This window comes from Protobothrops mucrosquamatus, unplaced genomic scaffold (assembly GCF_001527695.2).
Source record: "Protobothrops mucrosquamatus isolate PMUCROS unplaced genomic scaffold, P.Mucros_1.0 scaffold1179, whole genome shotgun sequence".
Taxonomy (NCBI): Eukaryota; Metazoa; Chordata; class Lepidosauria; order Squamata; family Viperidae; genus Protobothrops; species Protobothrops mucrosquamatus.
Genome location: NW_015387392.1, coordinates 89,134 through 110,087, shown reverse-complemented (window position 1 = coordinate 110,087; position 20,954 = coordinate 89,134). Strand labels below are relative to the sequence as shown.

At 42.9% G+C, this 20,954-nt stretch overlaps 1 protein-coding gene across 1 annotated transcript in view; it reads left to right on the top strand.

The window, feature by feature from the left end:
* The first annotated feature begins 4,391 nt into the window (after positions 1 to 4,391).
* Positions 4,392 to 20,954, top strand: part of LMTK2 (lemur tyrosine kinase 2) — a 30,398-nt gene continuing 13,835 nt past the window's right edge. The window contains exons 1-6 of the mRNA XM_015820767.1: positions 4,392 to 4,497; positions 13,294 to 13,418; positions 14,817 to 14,961; positions 16,450 to 16,523; positions 17,202 to 17,320; positions 17,660 to 17,747. Coding sequence (XP_015676253.1) covers positions 4,392 to 4,497; positions 13,294 to 13,418; positions 14,817 to 14,961; positions 16,450 to 16,523; positions 17,202 to 17,320; positions 17,660 to 17,747 — 657 coding nt within the window. The remainder of the gene's footprint in view (positions 4,498 to 13,293; positions 13,419 to 14,816; positions 14,962 to 16,449; positions 16,524 to 17,201; positions 17,321 to 17,659; positions 17,748 to 20,954) is intronic.

The window sequence follows — 20,954 nt, the reverse complement described above, 5'->3', positions numbered from 1 at the left end:
CAACAACACCGTAGAGACGGTCAACACCAAAGTTATGTATTCCAAGAATACTCATTGAAGAAGAACAAACAATGAATGGTGTGTTCTGCCTGGGAACAAACCAGTCTTCCTTCAGCTTTCTTCCAAGGTTACCTGTTAGGTTTCAAGGGTGTGCCCAGCTGGTTCTCCTAAACCCAGACCTAGACAGAGGTCCCTCCATGGATCCCAAGGATGCTCCCCCTCTTGTCTCTCCATCCAGTGTGGACAGAGATGCAGAATCCTGGCTTCTTCCAGAGTGATGGGTATTGTTGGCCTGAGCACGTACGCAAAGGTCCTTTGCTCTGCTGAGGGATCTACATTCCCACCTTGAAGACTCTTCATGGAGGACATGATGGTCCAGCTTAGTCCTCTTGCAACAGGGCGCCATCTAGTGGCGATCTGGGGGGAAACCAGGTTTTTTGCTGTTTCAGAAGTTATCATGAAGTTTGGGGTTCTCCAGATTCCGGCTATTCTGCAGCTTGCAGCTTCTGCATGGGACTGGCCTAGGAAATTGGCCAGCCCATCAGATTATCATGACATACCATCAACCTGGTCTCGATCCGTCGACTCCAAAGGCTGCGGAACCTACGCAAGAAAAAGAGGATAGTTTCCATTGTGCCAAAGAATTTCCTTGACCGAGCCCCGTTTCCCATTTAAATATTAACCCAATCCAATCTTGCTTAGCTTCCAAATCCAGATAAGGTTGGTTATTAACATTTACTCACCAGTCCTCTGCCCATCATTTCTTCTTCCTCCTCCTCCTCCTCCTCCACTACCACCACCACCTTCTCCTCCTTCATCTCCTCCTCCTCCTCCTCCTTCCTCTTCCCTCTCCTTCTCCTTCTCCCTATCAGCATTTCTCCTCCTCCTCCTCCACCACCTCCTCCTCCTTCATCTCCTCTTCCTCCTCTCTTCCCTCTTCTTCTCCTTCTCCTTCTTCTCCTTCTCCTTCTCCTTCTCCTTCTTCTTCTTCTTCTTCTCCTCCTTCTCCTTCTTCTTCTCCTTCTCCTTCTCCTTCTCCTTCTCCTCCTTCTCCTTCTCCTTCTCCTCCTCCTCCTCCTCCTCTTCCTCCTCCTCCTCCATGTCCCCAAATAATCTCCTGGCTTTGCATGGTATAATGAAGGAACTCAACTGAGCCAGATTGCCAAACACTTTAAGAAAACAAACAAACAAACAAAAACAGAACACATTCTATCTAGCAATCGATGTCCAATTAAGCAGGGATTAACACCAGACAAACAATCAAGCAGAAAACAATACCTTAAATCAAGGAACGACCCAGAAAAAAACTACACCTTCTCCGAAACTGGCAGGGCAAGCGATTATACATAAATTGGGAACAAACCAGTGGTGGGATTCAGCCAGTTTGCACCAGTTCGGCAGAACCAGTAGCTGATTTTTTGTTGCCCAGGTCCAGAATGGACTTCCGGAAGCGGCATCCACGCAGAGAATAGGGCTTCACCTATTTGAATCCCACCACTGGAACAAACCTTACACCCCGTTCCCACTGATAAAGTTGCCTAGTTGGGTCATGCAACGTCTGCAAGAGACCCACCGACTCAAATTCAACCCTGGACTACAAATACTTTCTTCTCTTGAACATCTGGAAGTCCGCCCATCTTAAAAACTGGCCGAGGTTGAAAAAACATGATCTCAGAAGGAGGAAGGCTCTCTCACGTGACAAGACATCCCTGTGACAATGGGGCATCGCTTGCGCGATGATGTCACAGCAAAGATGACGTCATCCTGGCTTCCGGCAAACCCTGATGCTTCTACGCCGGGCTGAGTTAATCAGGCACTGACTCATCTCTAGATAAAAGGCCAGTTCCGAATAGAATGGAGAACTAAATTATAGGAACCCTTTCCCAGTAATCAAAGGTCATTATTTTAATTAATTCCAGCATCTCCCTGCTATAAAATGTCTGCCACGTGGCCCCGGAGCATTGCTGAGCAATGAAAACAATTCAACAGCTCAAGACAGAACCAGCGTTATATATTCTGCTTAGAATCCGTGCCATTTATTCCTGCGTAAAACAAAAGAAACGGCCGGGCCTTCAAACAAAGCCGTCCACGCAGGTAGTCCTCAACTTAGGACCACAACTGAGCCTCAAATTTCTATTGTTAAGTGAAACATTTGTGATGTGAATTTTGCCCAGTTTTTGCATTGGTTGTTATTGCAGTTAAGTTAGTAATAAAGCTTTCCAACGATTTTGTTCGTCAGAAGCTCGCAATAGGGGATCACATGACAACCCCCCCGGGGACACAGCAACCGTCATAAATATGAGCCAGTTGCCGAGCGTCTGAATTTGGATCACGTGACCATGGAGGACGCTGTGACGGTCATAAGTGTGAAAAACGGTCATAAGTCCCTTTTTTCAGTGCTATCAAATGGCAAGGACTATCTATATTCCCGTGGCAATAGCTGCATCACGAGTGAGATGGGCGGCATAGAAACTGAATACCTTTTTTTAAAAAATAAATAAATTGAAAAATGCTAACATCTTCCGGGCTCATTTTGCTCCCGTCTCCCTAAAAAAGAAAAGAGAAAAAAGAGGAAGAAGAGACGTAGTAGTAGCTGAACATCAGAACTACCCAAAGTGGAAGACAAACACAGATTTTAAACGGGTGTTTTAACCCACCTAAAGCTTTTCGAACAAGTAGCTTTCTTACTAAAATACAAGAATTATTATTATTTTTTCTTCGTACAAAAAAAAATTGGGTTATCTAACCCGAACAGCTGCAGGTTTCTTAATTATGCACTGCTATTGTCACCAGCATGCTTGCGCAAATTGCTTGGCGTGGGAAGTGTTTAAAAAAATCTTTTTTTAGGGGATGTTAATTGGATCACCAACGAGAGATGGGATGCTTCTCCTCCCCCCCTCCCACCTTTCTGCTTGGTTTTTTAAAAAGTATTTCTCCCTTTGCAGAAAGTCTGGCTGAGTCTACTTAAAATGCAGAGATGAAAAGGGGAAAAAGCTATGGAGCTTTAAAGAAAATGCCTCTGTTAAACTGCTAAGGACTTGTTCAGTCCTTGAATAATTTCAGGTAAAACAAAAGGTTTCGGAGCTTAACAAGCAATGGGTCCTAGGATGTTTACCACCCAAATAGTGAGCAATAGTCATTTGCTCTGTTACAATGAGAAGGCTCTGTGCAGTAACCAGTTTAACTTGCGCTGCCCTATAATTTAAACAAGTTTAATTTGCATTTAGCTGGGTTTGGCTAATCTTGGAAAGCTAGGGAGGTTTGTGCCTCCAGTTGATTTCACAGTCAGAAACACACACACACACACCAGAAATGAAGTCCATTAAACACAACTTATGTAGTTTTTTCTTCCTGTGCAAATATATGCAGAATTAGCGGACAGAATACTCAAGAATTATATTCACAGACTTAATATTTATCCAGCTTGCCCCTGAAATAAAGGGAAATTTGGACTTATCCTTAATTCCAAGCTTTTGCAGGTACCGACTGTGATAAGGAGAAGGAGTTTAATGATAAGCATGGGTGCTTGCATTTTTCCTTTACCCTTCCCGCGTCCTTTCCTTTTGTTGCGGTGCCTGCCAAGTCTGCAAAACCTCCCTTGATTTATCAGTAGCTTTGCAAAGAACAAGCCAGAATTAAGGGCGGAAATGAACAGCGCGGACACCTCTGAGCACGCACAGAGTGCATTTCAATTAGGACAAGCCGCAAACCCTTCTGGGCCCGTCTTTTCCTTCAAAGCCCGCCCCCTCTCTCATCTGATGGGCGGCACCTCCTGCCAATCACAAATCTCAGCCGCGAACTCTTATACAATCCCCTCCCTCCTTCTCCCAGCCTGGGGGCGGGGGAAAAAAAGGCAAAATTTAATTGCTCGCTTCCCCTGCCAATCTGGGGACCAAAGCCCGCCTCTTGCAGCTTCTCCTTCTTTCCCCCCCCCTCCCTTCCCCCTCCCCGCGCGCTGGTGTCTTAAGGCGGAGGAGGCGGGGCAACGCCTCCGGTTGGCTGCGACGCGACTGCCACTCCAGGGCGGGGCGCCTCCGCCTCCTCGGGGAGCGGATCCCGCGCCGATTGGCGGGCCGGCCAGCCAATCCGGCGGCGGCGGCCAATCCCCGCGTCGCCCTCTCTCAGGTAACCCGGAAGATGGCGGCGGCGGCGGCGGCGGCAGCGGGGACGAGGCGAGGCGCCGCTGCCGGCCGTGCCGCGTGAGGGAAGCGGAGCGGCGGCGGCTCCTCCGGGCCGGCCTCCTCGGCCTCCTCCTCCTGCTGCTGCTTTGCGCCGTCGTTCTCCGGCGGGAACCCATGCCGGCCCTTCCGAGACCCGCCGGCTGAGGCGAGACAGGCCCGGTGCGGACCGCGCTGAGGACTCGGGCTGCCCCCCCCCGCCCCGCTCCCGGGATGCCGGGCCGGCTGCTGCGCCCCGCGCTCGGCTGGGGCGGCCTCGGACTCCTCTGCTTGTGGCTGGGCGGCAGCCAGGCGGCTCCGCTGCCGCCCGCGGGGCCAGGTGAGAAGCCGGGAGGAGCGGGAAGGAAGCCCCCCCCCGGGAAGGAATCAGGGCGGGGGGGGTTGAGGAGCCCGCAGGAGGCGGGGATTGGGTTGCCCCCCCCCGCCATGACCCCCCCTCCCCTCCCCGCCTTCGCATCGAATCGCCCAGCCTGGCCTACCTGGCCGGGTTGTTGTGAGCCCCAAGGGCGGGGGTGGGGTGGGGGTGTCTGAAGCCCCTGTAGGGAAAGATGGGGGGGGCGTTTCAGTCGAGGCCCAGCCGGCCGCCTTATTTGATCTCTATATAATAGGATTAATGGATTCATTCATTCTGGGCTTTTGGGAGAGCCCAGAGTGGGATGGAGGCCCTCGAGGGGCCCCTTGGATTGCTGGTGGTCGTTGGGGTGGGTGGGTGGGTGGGGGATGCTATTGCTTGTATTGTTTTTATACTGGGATTTTCTGGGTTTTATGGCTTGTAAGGGGCCCAGAGTCACTGAGGATGGGTGGCCTTATAAATCCAATCAATCATATGAATAAATATAACTATATAAATCCAGTAAATAAATAGTATAGCCCTATAATAGTATACCATTTGTCCGAAATGGCATAGGGTTTCCTGCCTGAGCAGGGGGTTGGACTAGATGACCTTCAAGGTCCCTTCCAACTTTATTATTATTATTATTATTATTATTATTATTATTATTAACTCAATAAATGCATATGTAAATAAATACAATTTATATAGCTGCCTACCCAGACGGTATAGGTTCTGCTTAAGCAGGGGGCTGGACTAGAAGACCTCCAAGGTCCCTTCCAGCTCTATTCTGTCTCCCTCCCTTGTGACTCTGGGCAGTTCTTTTCCTTGTCTGTGTGTGTGTGTGTGTGTCTTCTCTTCCTCTGGTTGCCTTTCCCATTATGGACCTCCTCCTTCTCCACCAGCTTGGGACCTTGCCTGGATCCCTCTGTCCCACCCCCAGGATTCCAGCATCCATCCTCTCCACCGTAAAGGTCAGCCAATATCTCTGGAGAGGGCTGGGATGCAAAAAAAGAAAAACAAGCTGGTTTGGTTTGATTAGTTTCATTTCAAGAGCCATGGCTGCTTGCTCTGCCTTCAGGTGCTTTGGAAAATAGGTTGACCTCCTCTGTCTTGTGGCAGCCCCTCAAGTGTTGGAAGGCTGCTGTCTTGCTTAAACATTTGTGTTTAAACATCTGGAGTGAAGGAGACTCCACTGTCTCCTGAGGCAACCTGGTTCATGGTTGAACACCTCACAAGGTTAGGAAATTCTTCCGATATGAAATCATAGAACGTTGGGAAGGATCTCTGGTGATCAAGTCCCACCCCATGCCCTTTGCAGGAGTTCTCATTCCTTAACAAGTGGCTGGCCAGTCTCTGTTTAAACATTTGCATCTCCCGCGGTAGTCTTTCCCATTATGAAATAGCTTCTTGTTATGACATTCTTCCACATGTTCACCATCTTTCTGTTTTAAGTCCTTGCCTCTTGGCCTGCTTTCATGTCCTCCCTGATCCCATTTTTCTGTTCCTTTTCTTATGGCACTTCTTCATCATTAATATCCATTTCTCGACCACAATCAGTGTTTATAATTCATCATTTATATCTTCCATTGGGGTACATCCCAGAAAGTGTACAGTTTGCAAGGAGCTTAGGTAGAACAAAAAGTAATATGGAAACAGAAAAGAATGTAGGTGTAATCTCTCTCTCTCTCTTGTCCCATGTTATATATTTGCAGATGTGTGTGTTGATGTGAGAAGTGAAGAATCTCACCTTAACATGGATGGAAGGGAGGAAAAGTGAGGACGAAAGAAAGATTGTTCAGTTCTGCTGTTATAAATGACACTTCACATATTTTCTAGGCCAACCTGAGTTTTGGGTAGAAACAGCCCAACATTAAGATTCTTTTTGCATTTTGACCTGCTTTTATGTGTTTCGTGTGTTGATGTCTAAAAATTACTCAGTTAACAAACAGCTTTATGCCAATAGTGATGATATACTTTAGTTTGTGAAAACAACTGTGTTAAATAAGTTAATTTTTAAAATGCCATGAAACTCTCCCCTGCAAATACAAGAGAGATAAGTTTAGGTACTTATAGGTTATAATCATCACATCTTTCTTTACGCATGTGTAAAGGTTTTCCTTCACTGGAGCAAGCCTGTTGTGTAGGCAAATGGTACAGACATTAGTAGCAACAATGTAAAAAAAGGAACCACAGTGGATAAGAATCACTATCTTAATCATTATCCGAATTACTACCCTGTCTTGGTTCCATTTCTTCCCAGGTGTTTAAATCATTCTGTATCTAAACCTAGAAATTCAGTTTGTGACAAGTTGTGACAAATAACTGGACATAACCTTTCTGAATGTGTTCATTCTTTTTAGATGCAACTTATTGGTTAATGCGCCTTTTGGATTTCAAACATTTTATGAAATGGTTGCCTATAGTGATTCAGATACTAAACCAGTCTTAAGGAAATAATACAATTGAATCTGTTAGCTTGGTTCATTGAGTCATCTTTGGTGTTAGGTTTATCTCAGGTCTTGAATAAATTATAATTGCTCTGAGAAGATTTATTGTCATTGTCTGAAGTTTAGTAGAAATCAAAAGTAGCTTAACATTTTCACATCTGTCTTTTGCTGCAACTAATGCGTTCTTTCTTTGTCTTCCATATCTTTTTTCCTTGAGACTTAATTTGGAAATTATTGGCACGTGTTTAATGAAATATAAATCCTGCAGAAGCAAAAAAGGAATTTGAACATGACCCAATGTCAGCATTTGAAAGAGTTCCTGATATAGTTGTGAGGAGCTTTCAAAATATAGCATGTGCATAGTGTAATATTTTGTATTTTGATATGTAATGGTAGGCATGGGAAGTGTGATGTGCAATACCTGAAATGCAACATTTAATTCTTGTGTTTTTTACGGTTTCTGTGTTGAAACAGGATGTGTGGCTACTTTAAAACTGATTGGTGTGCCTATCCCTTGATTCCTTCTGCTTTTAAAGTAGAATGTCATCTTATTTGCAACAAATTCCCCACATACAGGTAGTTCTTGGGTTACAACAGTTCATTTAGTGACCGTTCAAAGTTATAACAGCACTGGAAGAAGTGACTTATGACCGTTTTTCACGGGACTGGTGCAGCATCCCCAGGGTCATGCGATCAAAATTCAGACGCTTGGCAACTGACTCATGACGATTGCGGTGTCCCAGGGTCACGTGATCTCCTTTTGCGACTTTCTGACAAGCAAATGGGGAGGCCAGATTGACTTAACCACTGTGTTATTAAAGAAGTGCTGTGATTAATTTAACCACTGTGGCAAGAAACATCGTAAAATGGGGCAAAACTCATTTAACAACTGTCTCCCTTAACAAGAAAAATTTGGGGCTCAATTATAGTCGTAAGTTGAGGACTACCTGTACAGTACTAAGACTTTGGATCTGTGTACACTTACCAGATGCCAGCTCCATTGTTGAATACTATAAGCCGTTAACTTTCAAATAAAATGCTTAGGGTCAAATAGAAAAAATAGGTTTCAGGAGTAATTGTCATTAATATCTAACGATTTACTGCCTTACATTTCCATGATTTAAACTGGGACAAATGCTGCAGTCCCGTCCAGAGCTGGACGATGAAATGCATAAACTAGCAAAATATTGAAGGAAGAATTTAACAGGTAGACCTTTTTTCGGCCAGTTTTGATGCTACATCCCTCGGCTGTGCTATTAACAAAAGCTAAGCAACTGTGTTCTTCTTAGTAACTGATCTACCAGGATCCGTCATTGCAATCCCACAGTTGAATGAAGATAATTTGCTTTTTTTAGAAATAGCCAGTGAATGTTCACTTGCACGTTGTGGCCGAAGTCTACATTCAGGTGTGAAAGCAAAAGCACCTTTGACCTCACGTCATGAGACACAAGTTTTACACTTGTTAAGGAATGAACTATTGCTTTAAAATGTAAAGATAGATCTTTGTTTTGCTTTCCAAGTATACCTGCCTGATTGTCTAAATTTCTCAAATTCGGCAACTTTAAGACGTGTGGATTTCAACTCCCAGAATTCCCCAGCCAGCCAGCCAGAGACACTGATGTAAATGGTCCAACACCCCAGGTGATGCTACTGCATTTGTGTTGCTCTGTGTTCTGGTGGAGTCCAGATGTTTTGACCAACTTCATTGAGTGACAGTTAAAGCACCCCCATCTGCAAAACAAACTTGCCCAACTGTAGGTATGTCCTGTGTGTAGATTTAACATCGTGAGCACAAAATACACATGCTGTGTTAGTAGTAACTTTGCCCCTCCAGCTGAAAGTCCTAAAATTTGGGGTGCTTTCTGTTCAGTTCCGGGTCTGTATGGAATTACAACAATCCACCTTTTCTTTCTGAGCTGCTCCAACTGTTGTTTTGAATTTTTTCCCCCTTTCTTTTATTGTGCTTTCTTTGGGGGTTTGGTCTTCCTGTTTTCTGTACACAAGATTTTGTTTCTTGCTACTCCAGTTTTGTTACATACCTGCCTGGGTTCTCCCTGCTCTGCATTCTTGAACTCAGCAGATGTCTTTTGCTTTAGGTTACAGTGTGATCTTCGTGATTTAGAGTTCTCTCTCTTCTTTAAAACATTTCACAGTTCTATTTTTCCCCACGCCAGGGACAAAATTTGAAATGTGCAACTTCCAGTAAAATGAGGAATTATATTATTTGTTGTTTTAAGAAGGAATGAAAAGGCCCTACTTTGTTTTGGTCATTAAATGCTCAGACCAAATAGTAAATCTCACAGAGTTAATTGAAAACACCAAGTCTTAACTTTTGAATTACGTCAGGAAAGGAACATATATGTTAATACAACCAGCCACAAATCTTTTGATAGATTGGCGCCTACTTTTTGCTCCGTAGGAATTTACAAATCACACCACAGGTATCCATATTATGCTATAGCTCTATCCTGTACCCAACAGGAGCAAATAGTTACTCCACCACCCCCTTTCCCCCACTTTCTAAGCTGTTACTTGGGACCTGCTTATTTTTCCCATCTTCTCCCCTTTTGTCCTTGACAGCTGTTGTTGAAGGGCTGGTAAAAGGTTCAGTCACAGGGCATTGAAAAATAATTGACGAGATCTCCTGCCTGTTTCATAGGAATCTGGAAAAGAGACGTGAAAACTCAGCTTTTCTGAGGTTTGCATAGCTGCCTTTTGTGGTTGCCTTGTGGTGAAAGATTAGACACACTTAACTGCCCTACAGATAATAGATTAGCTTACATTAGCCAAGATGTTAGTCAAGAAGCCTACACAGATTCGCTATTTTGAGTTTGCTCTATTCCTGAGAGATGTAGAATTCTAGTTTATCTGGAGCATGGACAGCGAATAGATTTGCCCCTGAGATTATGACAGGAGTTAAACAGACCAGGAATTCTGTCTGGGGCTCCTTTGGGATCATGCAGTAGTTGCCTATTATTATTATTTTAAGAGGTAGCTGTCTGTGGTTCATAAGTGTGCAAACCATGTTAAATAGTGATTCGGCTCGCCTACCTTTATGCGATTTGGCTCCGATTCTGTTGGGATCACCGATGCAACAATTCACGTTAATTTGGGAAAGTGAATTGATTTGACTTCCCAGACTGATTTGATAAAGCAGCTTTTGCGATGGGCAAAATCTTTTTTGAATCATCCAGCAGCGTGGCGGACTCTTGATTATTCCGAGGCAGGTCGAAAAGCAGCATGGAAGCTTGGGTTGAATTGCGTTTGAAGTTCAATCTCCGGGCTGGATTTTTGTGAAAGATTCAAGGGTGGGAAAATACGGAACTTGAAGCATCAACACATATGGAACATGCCAAATTATAAAAGATGTTATTTGAGGGCACACGTGTGTGTGTGTGTGTGTGTGTGTGTGTTTCTAAATAGAAAAAAAAATCTGATGGGGATGAGCAAATTGCCATGGCCTGAATAACCCTACTAGACTTGACTGGATGATGACCTTCAATGTTGGAGGCTCTGATTGGCCGGGATAATGTGATGGTGCTGAAGACAGCTCTGAACAGACTGCTAGGATTAACACATCTTTTTACATGTACTGCTTTCTGAGTGGAAAGCGGAATTAATCGCTGTGATTATTTTGTTTGTTAAGGGAGAGGCAAGGTGACTTAGCAAGTTCACATTGGGTGTGATATAACAGTGGCACACTCTTCCCTGTTCTTCTAGCTCTAATTTCCGGCTCGGCTTGTACTCTTACAAATAGGCCTGAGATAACTATTTGTTTAACTTCTGATTGTACAGTTGCATTATGAACATATGTTGTGCTTGTGTACAGAGTGCCATCCCTCTTTCAGGGTGCCACTTTTCAAATTATTAGTTTGTCTCTGCAGAAGAGTAGCATTAGCATCATATTAAAACTTAACTGGCTAGCATTTAAAAAAGGAGGAGGAGGAGGAGGATGTTAACCTTGGAGTTAATCTATGCCAGGGGTCTTCAAACTTGGCCCTTTTGTGACTTGTGGACTTCAACTCCCAGAATTCCTCAGCCAGGCACGCTGGCTGAGAAATTCTGGGAGCTGAAGTCCACAAGTCACAAAAGGGCCAAGTCTGAAGACCCCTGTTGTAAAGCAAAGAGAAGCTGAAGCGATATTGTAAAGTCACTGTTTCACTTGGTGGCCAGTTCTCTTAAAAACCAAGTCGCCAGTCCCATTTGTGGTTGCTAAATGAGGATGGCCTGTATCTTTGATGGAAAGTTCGCCTCACTTATATCGAAAGAGAAAACCCTTAGCGAGGCCTTGGCTCTTAGGAATTCATGGTGCAGATTGATAACTGTCACCCATCTTTCAAGGACCCTGGCACCTTCAGGTTTAGCTCCATGAAGGTCAGAGCCACCATGACGAAGAGGAACATCACTTTTGATGCCTCCTTTTTTGACTCAAACTCCGTAAGCCAACTCTGTCACAAGCAAGGGCAAGCATCCTCATAGCTTTCTATCCAAGCAGTCTGGGTGAAATTGCAGCAGGAGTTGAGGGAACTTCCACCAGCATCAGATGAATGTAAGCATCAAGACGATCAAGCAGGTCCTTCTCAGGTCCAGGCACGCTCACTTAAAAATCAATTTACATTCATGAGTTGCTCATGTTTCAGGATGACTTCTAGTGCAATATTAGGCATGCCTGTATAAGCATGTTTCGTGGAGGTCCGAAAGGCAAATATGGAGATTAAGTAGAGTTTAAAGACTTTGATCTTTTTGATCTCCAACTAAACCCATGAGTTTTATGCCCTTGTTCTCTTCTAGTTTTAAGGGGAGCATCTAAGGATCTCTCTCCACTGTGATTATTCAGTGGTATAATTCTGCTTTTCAGACTCCCACGTCCCGCCTGTCAAATCAGTACAGTACTGTAATTTTTATTCTTGGTGAGATTTCTTACCCAGCATGGTATATCTCTGTATATTGTGAGTCTTTATGGCTAGCGTAAAGTGTAGATCTTTTTTTTTAAGTTTCATAAAATGTTGAACTAAAAAAAAAATACATAATTTTCGAACAACAACATGGGCGTTCAGTAAATTATCCTTTTTCCTCAGTAGCTATTTTTTTTTTAGGAGAGGCTGTATGTATCCCAAGGCTGAACTGTATAGTACAGTTTTGTTGAATTTTCAAAGCATTCTTTTTCACTAAAATATAGCTTTGATTCTCCCTAGGTGGAAAGGAGGTGAGATTATTACCGAAATATTTGTTTGTTTATTATCTGTCGTATCTAGATGAACAATGGCATTCAACCTCAGGATTGGTGTTACAGCTTGCTTTAGATTCATTTCTCCCTGCTCAGACTTCTTTATCCTCTGTATAATTTCTTTTAGAGATTTTTCTTGATAAGAGATTTTTCTTCATTGATTAGAGGTATTACTCAAAGTCTTGGTTTATTTGAGTGGGATAAAAATTCTGTAGCAAAATTTGGATACGTTTTTATACCTACATTCATCTGATGTTGCTCATGTTATATTTTAAAAAAGAGCTTTTACTCTAATGAACAAATTATAATAGTTAACAGCTTGGCAAATAAGCTTTAGGTGGCAATTTAAAAATAATTGCTAATGCACGCCATCAGTGGACCCCTCCAAGGGATAATAATTAAGAATCTTTTTAGTCTGTGCATGTATCTTATTTGGAAGACTTTATAACACTGGTTAGTTGAGCGAAAATTGGGTCTGGGCCAGCAAGGTGTAATAATCCTGGACAAAATCCCATCTTAATCTAACCTTTGGTTTAAGGTGTGTCCAATCAGATGCTGCTGTAGAAAGTTCACATAGAATCTGTTTGTTCCCAACATCCAAACAGTTGTGGAGACATCCTGCTGCTGAATATGGAGATCCTGTTGTCTAATTTAGATAATTTGAAAGCCGTTCACGTGCAATAACTTGTTTCTAGTGCAAAATATTCTCTGGTGGATTTAAAGCACATAACCCGTCTTACGCCTAGGACAACAAACAAACAGGAGAAAGATATCCACGCTAAGGCTTGTCTCCTAGCTGATGTACTGCAAGAAGAAACGATGAAGACATCCGAGTGCTAATTAACATGTTAAATTAGAAGCCTGCGTGGGAAGGAAAATTGTCAGAAATCAAAAGCCGTCAATTGAGGTTCACTGATCCTTAAAACCTGATAGCTTATTATCTATGCTGTCTTCTTTTCCGAAAGGTTCCTTAAATATGCCAACAAGTAGGGATTTATTATCAGAGTAAATTAAATTAAATTCTTTTCCCCTAAAGTTTTGGGGTGTTTGCTCTGCTGTATAATGTACCAAAGCTGCATTAAAGTAAGCCCCGTTTTATTTTTCTAGGAGAAGAGGCAGCTTTTGAAGTTTCCTATTCTTTGGTGGTTCTTTCTGCCGGTGGCCTCTTAGTTTTGATACTCCTGCTTGTAAACTGTGTTTCCTGTTGTAAAGATCAAGAGATTAACTTCAAGGTGAGTCGTATCAAGAAATAATTTTCTTCACTGTGCGAGTAATCCTCGACTTAACGACCACAACATTTTTGCTGCTGATTGGAATAGGGGAACCGTCATGTTTGTATTGTTCAGCTGCTATCTACGTGACTTACCATCATTAAGAGGCGCTAAAAATGGCCTAGGTCCATTTCCCTCAATCAATAAATAAGAAAGAATGGCTGGAACCACACAACTTTGCCCGTCTTTTGTTTTGGGCGATGTAGAAGAATAACAAGGCAGAATCATAAATCATAAATTGCCTTCAGTACAGTGGATCAAAGGTTAAAAGACCATTTTCATCTTCCGAAGTTTCCCTGGTGGCAGAATTTGACCCTTCTTATTCTCTTTACATTCCAGGCTAAAAGGTTTTGCAGCTAAATTAAGATTGGCTTGTGCAGCATCCACGGCTGACAAAAATACGGTTTTTCAAAGAACTATGTTGTTATATGGTGCATGATGTGTTTTGCCAATCAAGCCTGATTTCTCCAAACTAACTTCAGTGTAAAAAAGCAAAGCAAAACCTTTTTGGCAAGCCAGACCCATGTGCAGCTTAAGCCATGAATATATTTTTAGTGTTACTTACGGTTGGCGTGAAGTTATTTTTGTGCTACGGCGAAATGTAACTTTGCATCTCGATGCTGCGTTTTAGCGACGCATTACTATTCTTGTGTCTTAAAATGTGTAAAAACCTTTGAAGGTGATATAGCAATTAAAACCATCCTTTTGGCCAAAGAGAAAAATGTTCATCTTACCTGTGAACTATCGGGGGAGATATTTGTTTTGATCTTGTTCCTGTTATGCTTTGACACGAGATGGGCAGCAAATAAATTTCGCAATAAATAAATAATAAATAGATGTTGGAACGGTAAGATCTGCAAGTCCGTGCAAGTATAGGTACTAACCTCACAAAGGATAAGATCCAACTCTGTTATTCTGTATCTCTGGTTGGCTGAATATCTGTTTCCAGTAGTCATAACTAGTGAGGGAGGTTAACCAGCATCTGGTAGGCCACAGTCTATTCAAGAAACACATCATGTGTTGAATGAAACACCCTACATCAAAGTTCTCAGCCTTAGCAATTTTAAAATGTGTGAACTTCAGGGCTGGCTGGGAAATTCTGGGAGTTGAAGCCTACATGTCTTAAGATTGCTGAGGTTGAGAAACACTGCCCTAAACAAACCCCAAGTTGACTAATCTTTTTGTTTTTATGTGCATCCACCAATAAAACATGGCATTATAGCATGACTAATGGGCCTAGGAGCGCTTGATGTCTATGATCCATCTAGACTTATAAACTGGGTTTGGCCTGTCCTATGCAAATCAGTTCTTTGTGTCGGGCATGTGTATGTTAGTCTGCCAATCTCTCTGCCTTTGTAGGAATTTGAAGACAATTTTGATGATGAACTAGACTTCACCCCGCCCGCAGAAGACACCCCAACAATTCAGTCTCCAGCGGAGGTGTTTACACTCACGGTGCCCAGTGCTTCTCTCCCAGCTCCATCCCAATTCCAACTTCCAACAGGTATGATGATCCCTATCAGATGCTTGCCCTTCCTCTCCTGTCTCCTCCAGTATTCCATTATGGCACCAGTTGGTTCTGTGACGTTTCTTCTTGCTGTCCCAGGCACAGATACAATCTTGTGTATGATTGAGAGAAGTAGACCGGCTTCATTTTGAGGTTTTGGATCCCAGCCAGGCTGTTGTGCCCCAGCACAGGGACTTGTTATAATCCTTGACAATGGATGCAACATGAAGGAGGACTTGGTCAAGCTGTTAGTTAAATACTGTGGATGTCCTTTTGGGAAAAAAATCCCATTTAAGTAGAACGGATGATCATTAAACTCTGAACTCTGGCTGTGTTCGGTGTGGCTTACACTCCAGTATACCCTGTTGGGTGGTAAAGACAGAAGTAGCTCCAACACTGGAAGTTTTTAAGAGGAGACTGGACAGCCATTTGTCTGAAATGGTGTAGGGTTTCCCGCCTGAGCAGGGGGTTGGACTCGATGACCTCCAAGGTCCCTTCCAACTTTATTATTATTATTATTATAATTAGCTGGATCCTGCTGATTTACAGTGTAATTAACAGCTTTTTTTCTAAACATGAATGGGATTAGCTTGTGCCAGTTTCTGGCGGATAGGAAATTTGTCTCTTATTTTGTTTGGGGTTTTCTATCTTGAAAGCCACAGTGATGAGAAAAAGAACACAAAGCCACTGAAATCACTTCTTCTCCCCTGGAAGCTGGATGCTGTGTTCACAACTACACAGATGGCATGTGGAATGGTGGGATAATCTTCCAAACACAAGAGAAAAGAAGCCTGGGACCACTGTATTTGCAGAACATGGAAAGATAGCTAAAATAGGGGTGTGGAACCCCCGCTATTGTCTCCGTATACAATATGAAACCGGCCATTGTGCTAGGGCCATTATTTAGAACAGGGGTCTGCAACCTTGACAACTTTAAGACTTGTGAACTTCAGCATAGCTGGCTGAGGAATTCTGGGAGCTGAAGTCCACAAGTCTTAAAGTTGTCAAGGTTGCAGACTCCTGATATAGAATATTGTTTGAGTGTAATCCATTATATAACTACAGCTTTTATGTTCTGTTAACCCATTTACTTAGAGTTTAATGGGTGGCATGAACCCAGCCTCGGAATTTTCTCTCTTCCTACAATACTCAGTGGAATCGGAATAGATTGATTCATAACATTATTAGTAGTGCTGCTTATACTGTAGGGAAGGAATACAAATGTTGGGTTGTGTCCAGTGGTCTCGTTCCTCTGGCAGATGCTGTTACCTCAACAGAATAGTTTCTGATCTCACCCCATATCTCAGAGCAGATGTTGGAAACGAGCCACGGAGAGTGCCGTGGCTTCAAACTGACAGGACAATTATGATTTTGTCTGGCTGTATTGTAACATAAGAGTTATATTGGATTTCTTTGAAAAATGGTTTTATCTAGGCAAATTTTGCAACTGCTTCTTTGAACGTATTTGCTTTCTTTACACCACAGAAGATCTGAAATCTCAGGTGGCTCGTCAGAATCTCAATTACATCCAAGAAATAGGAAATGGCTGGTTTGGGAAGGTAAGACATCTGAATCCTGATTATTCTTCTCTTCGCTTACCTTTCCCTTAAAAATATTTTTAATGGTAAAAGTGAATCCACAACAACAAATCTCTTGAATCAGTTGTGAAGTATAAGCTGGCCATCTTTGTGGTAAGAAGCTTTAGGGTAGGGGTGTCCAAGCTTGGCAACTTTTAAGACCTCAACTCCCAGAATTCCCCAGCCAGCATGACCCCTAACTCATTAAAATACAGTAGATTTACCTCAGGTGTATCCAAGCTTAGTGATTTAAGTCTCGTGGACTTCAACTCCCAGAATTCCCCAGCCAGCATGATCCCTAACTCATTAAAATACAGTAGATTTACCTCAGGTGTATCCAAGCTTGGCAACTTTAAGACTCGTGGATTTCAACTCCCAGAAATCCCCAGCCTGCATGACCCCTAACTCATTAAAATACAGTAGATTTACCTCAGGTGTATCCAAGCTTAGCGATTTAAGTCTCGTGGAATTCAACTCCCAGAATTCCCCAGCCAGCATGACCCCTAGCTCATTAAAATACAGTAGATTTACCTCAGGTGTATCCAAGCTTGCCAACTAAGACTCGTGGACTTCAACTCCCAGAATTCCCTAGCCGGCCATTGCATGCCAGGATTGTTCTTCTCTCTGAAGTGGAACTGAGATTTAATTCTTTTGTTCCAGGTTCTGCTGGGGGAGGTTTACACCGGCACTAGCGTAACCAGAGTCATTGTGAAGGAGTTGAAAGCCACTGCAAATCTCAAGGAACAGGAGCGGTTTTTGAGATATGGGGAGCCATATTTGTAAGTAGCCTCCTCGGCCTTTGCTAAGGGTACATTTGGAGCAAGCAGAAGAGCAGTAACGAACTTGGCCTGCCCAACTGGGCACTTCACCCATTCCCAAAAATCTCAAGCCAGGTTTAATTGTAGGAAGGTGAGCCTAGAGCTCTGGTTAGTTGACAAATGGGAATAGGAGGAACATTGCATGAGCCGCTGCAAAATGTTTCATGGTGTTTAAGTTTTAAAATCTTTTCCAATACATCAGCGGACGGAGAATAATTCTCCTTTTTTGAATGTCACAAGCCACAAATACAAATAATCGTTCCTGGTCTTTATATTTACTTTCTGGATTTTTCTTTACAGTATCCTTCAGCATCCCAATGTTCTCCGCTGTACCAGCCAATACGTGGAAGCCATTCCTTATCTGTTGGTATTTGAATTTTGTGACCTGGTGAGTCAATGAAATATCAGTCGCGATCCATTTTGAGTTCGATGTCCATCTTGCTGATGGTTCCCTTAGAAATTCTGCAAAGTTGAGGAAGGGGTTTTTTTTGTTTTGTTTTGTTTTTTTCCTTTCTTCCCCTGGAGCAGCAAGCTGAGGAAGGAAGCACCATTCGGTGGTAGTCTTAGGTGAAAGGAATGCCAGATGACCTGTTGTATTTGTCCACGGCTTCATCTGAACCCTTGTGGCTTGCCTGGATTCCAGGTAGCTAGAATAAACAAGCCAAGTGGACAGTAGAAACAATGAACTGGTCTGACAAAATAGAATAAAGGTCAGTTGGAGATCTGCTAAGGTTATTTTGCAAGGCAGGTTGCTCCTCTAACACATTTTAAATGCTTTGATGCGTTTGCCTGCAGCCAAAATGTGTTACAATCACTATTCAGTGACATAGGACAATTGCATTTCCTAGCAAAGCTACCCCTGCCCTTCTAGATTCATTTTTTTTTACTTACACACACATACCTGTGAAATACATAGATCTAGGTCAGTCTGGCCTCTTTATGCTAATTCTGTAATGATTTCTTGCATCTCTAGAGATATTCAGTGCTAATTCTTTTTCGTTTAATTTCCTGGCCTCTGAGGAAGGTGACAGCGGTTGTGTAAAATAAACTGGCATTATCTTTTTTTTTCTTTTTTCTTGTGAAAAATGCATAGTTTGGATATATTGTATGTGCATCTGTGTGTTTTCACAGTTCTGATCATTTCAGCTCGTTTGCAAGCAGCGTTGGCATGTTAAACCTAACCGAAAGCACTTTTTTCCTGTTCACACAAAACAGCTTCAGAAACGCCAATGGTTCCGAGACTTTGATTCCGTGCCCATAATTCATACAAGGACTTGGATGCAGTGTAATGCAATGAACTTTGCATATAAAGGGGGCTGGAGTCCATAAGCATACCTGCTGCTCTTTTAATTAATGACCATTGGAAGACATTGCTGTCTGTTTTAGTCCAATTCAAGCTTGTCTTGGAAGCAGAAAAACATAATATACAGCAGCTGCGAAAAAACACTTCCCTGGTTGCAAATATACGAGACGAGGGTAGCTTTTGTAAGTGAGAAAAAGAGTGGGAGGTGGTGCTAGTGTTAATTTGCATTTGTGCCCCTCAGCCCTCAGCGAACACATACATTTATAGCTACAACTGCACGCAGGAACATTGGCGAAATGAGGTGGTAAAAGCGTCTTCTGACTTAAGCAGATGAGTCCTGGTTACTTTGCTAGACAATCACATTCCCATGTGGCCGCTGGCGTTGGCATTTAGAAGGGGTTGGAGCAGAATTTTAAAGTGGTAAATCTGGCCTGCTTTGTCAGTATCGGTGGGCATGTTCTCATTTATCTTAGATCTAATTAGTTTATCTAGATATCAGAGAGAGAAGCAACTCAGAACTAAGGAGAAATTTCCCGACAGTCAGAACAATTAACCAGTGGAACAACCTGCCTCCAGATGTTGTGAATGCTCCAACACTGGAGGTTTTTAAGAAAGACTGGACAGCCATTTGTCTGGAATGGTATAGGGTTTCCTGCCTGAGCAGGGGGTTGGACTAGATGACCTTCAAGGTCTTCTTCTTCTTCTTCTTCTTCTTCTTCTTCTTCTTCTTCTTCTTCTTCTTCTTCTTCTTCTTCTTCTTCTTCTTCTTCTTCTTCTTCTTCTTCTTCTTCTTCTTCTTCTTCTTCTTCTTCTTCTTCTTCTTCTTCTTCTTCTTCTTCTTCTTCTTCTTCTTCTTCTTCTTCTTCTTCTTCTTCTTCTTCTTCTNATTTTCTCTCTTCCTACAATACTCAGTGGAATCGGAATAGATTGATTCATAACATTATTAGTAGTGCTGCTTATACTGTAGGGAAGGAATACAAATGTTGGGTTGTGTCCAGTGGTCTCGTTCCTCTGGCAGATGCTGTTACCTCAACAGAATAGTTTCTGATCTCACCCCATATCTCAGAGCAGATGTTGGAAACGAGACACGGAGAGTGCTGTGGCTTCAGACTGATAGGACAATTATGATTTTGTCCGGCTGTATTGTAACATAAGAGTTATATTGGATTTCTTTGAAAAATGGTTTTATCTAGGCAAATTTTGTGACTGCTTCTTTGAACGTATTTGCTTTCTTTACACCACAGAAGATCTGAAATCTCAGGTGGCTCGTCAGAATCTCAATTACATCCAAGAAATAGGAAATGGCTGGTTTGGGAAGGTAAGACATCTGCATCCTGATTATTATTCTCTTCGCTTACCTTTCCCTTAAAAAATATTTTTAATGGTAAAAGTGAACCCACAAGAACAAATCTCTTGAATCAGTTGTGAAGTATAAGCTGGCCATCTTTGTGGTCAGAAGCTTTAGGGTAGGGGTGTCCAACCTTGGCAACTTTTAAGACCTGTGGACTTCAACTCCCAGAATTCCCCAGCCAGCATGACCCCTAACTCATTAAAATACAGTAGATTTACCTCAGGTGTATCCAAGCTTGCCAACTAAGACTCGTGGACTTCAACTCCCAGAATTCCCTAGCCGGCCATTGCATGCCAGGATTGTTCTTCTCTCTGAAGTGGAACTGAGATTTAATTCTTTTGTTCCAGGTTCTGCTGGGGGAGGTTTACACCGGCACTAGCGTAACCAGAGTCATTGTGAAGGAGTTGAAAGCCACTGCGAATCTCAAGGAACAGGAGCGGTTTTTGAGATATGGGGAGCCATATTTGTAAGTAGCCTCCTCGGCCTTTGCTAAGGGTACATTTGGAGCAAGCAGAAGAGCAGTAACGAACTTGGCCTGCCCAACCGGGCACTTCACCCATTCCCAAAAATCTCAAGCCAGGTTTAATTGTAGGAAGGTGAGCCTAGAGCTTTGGTTAGCTGACAAATGGGAATAGGAGGAACATTGCAAAGACGTGTAGATGTTTGCTAACAGTGCGAGCCGCTGCAAAATGTTTCATGGTGTTTTAAATTTAAAAATCTTTTCCGATACATCAGCGGACGGAGAATAATTCTCCTTTCCCACCCAGGTTTTGAATGTCACAAGCCACAAATACAAATATTTACTTTCTGGATTTTTCTTTACAGTATCCTTCAGCATCCCAATGTTCTCCGCTGTACCAGCCAATACGTGGAAGCCATTCCTTATCTGTTGGTATTTGAATTTTGTGACCTGGTGAGTCAATGAAATATCAGTCGCGATC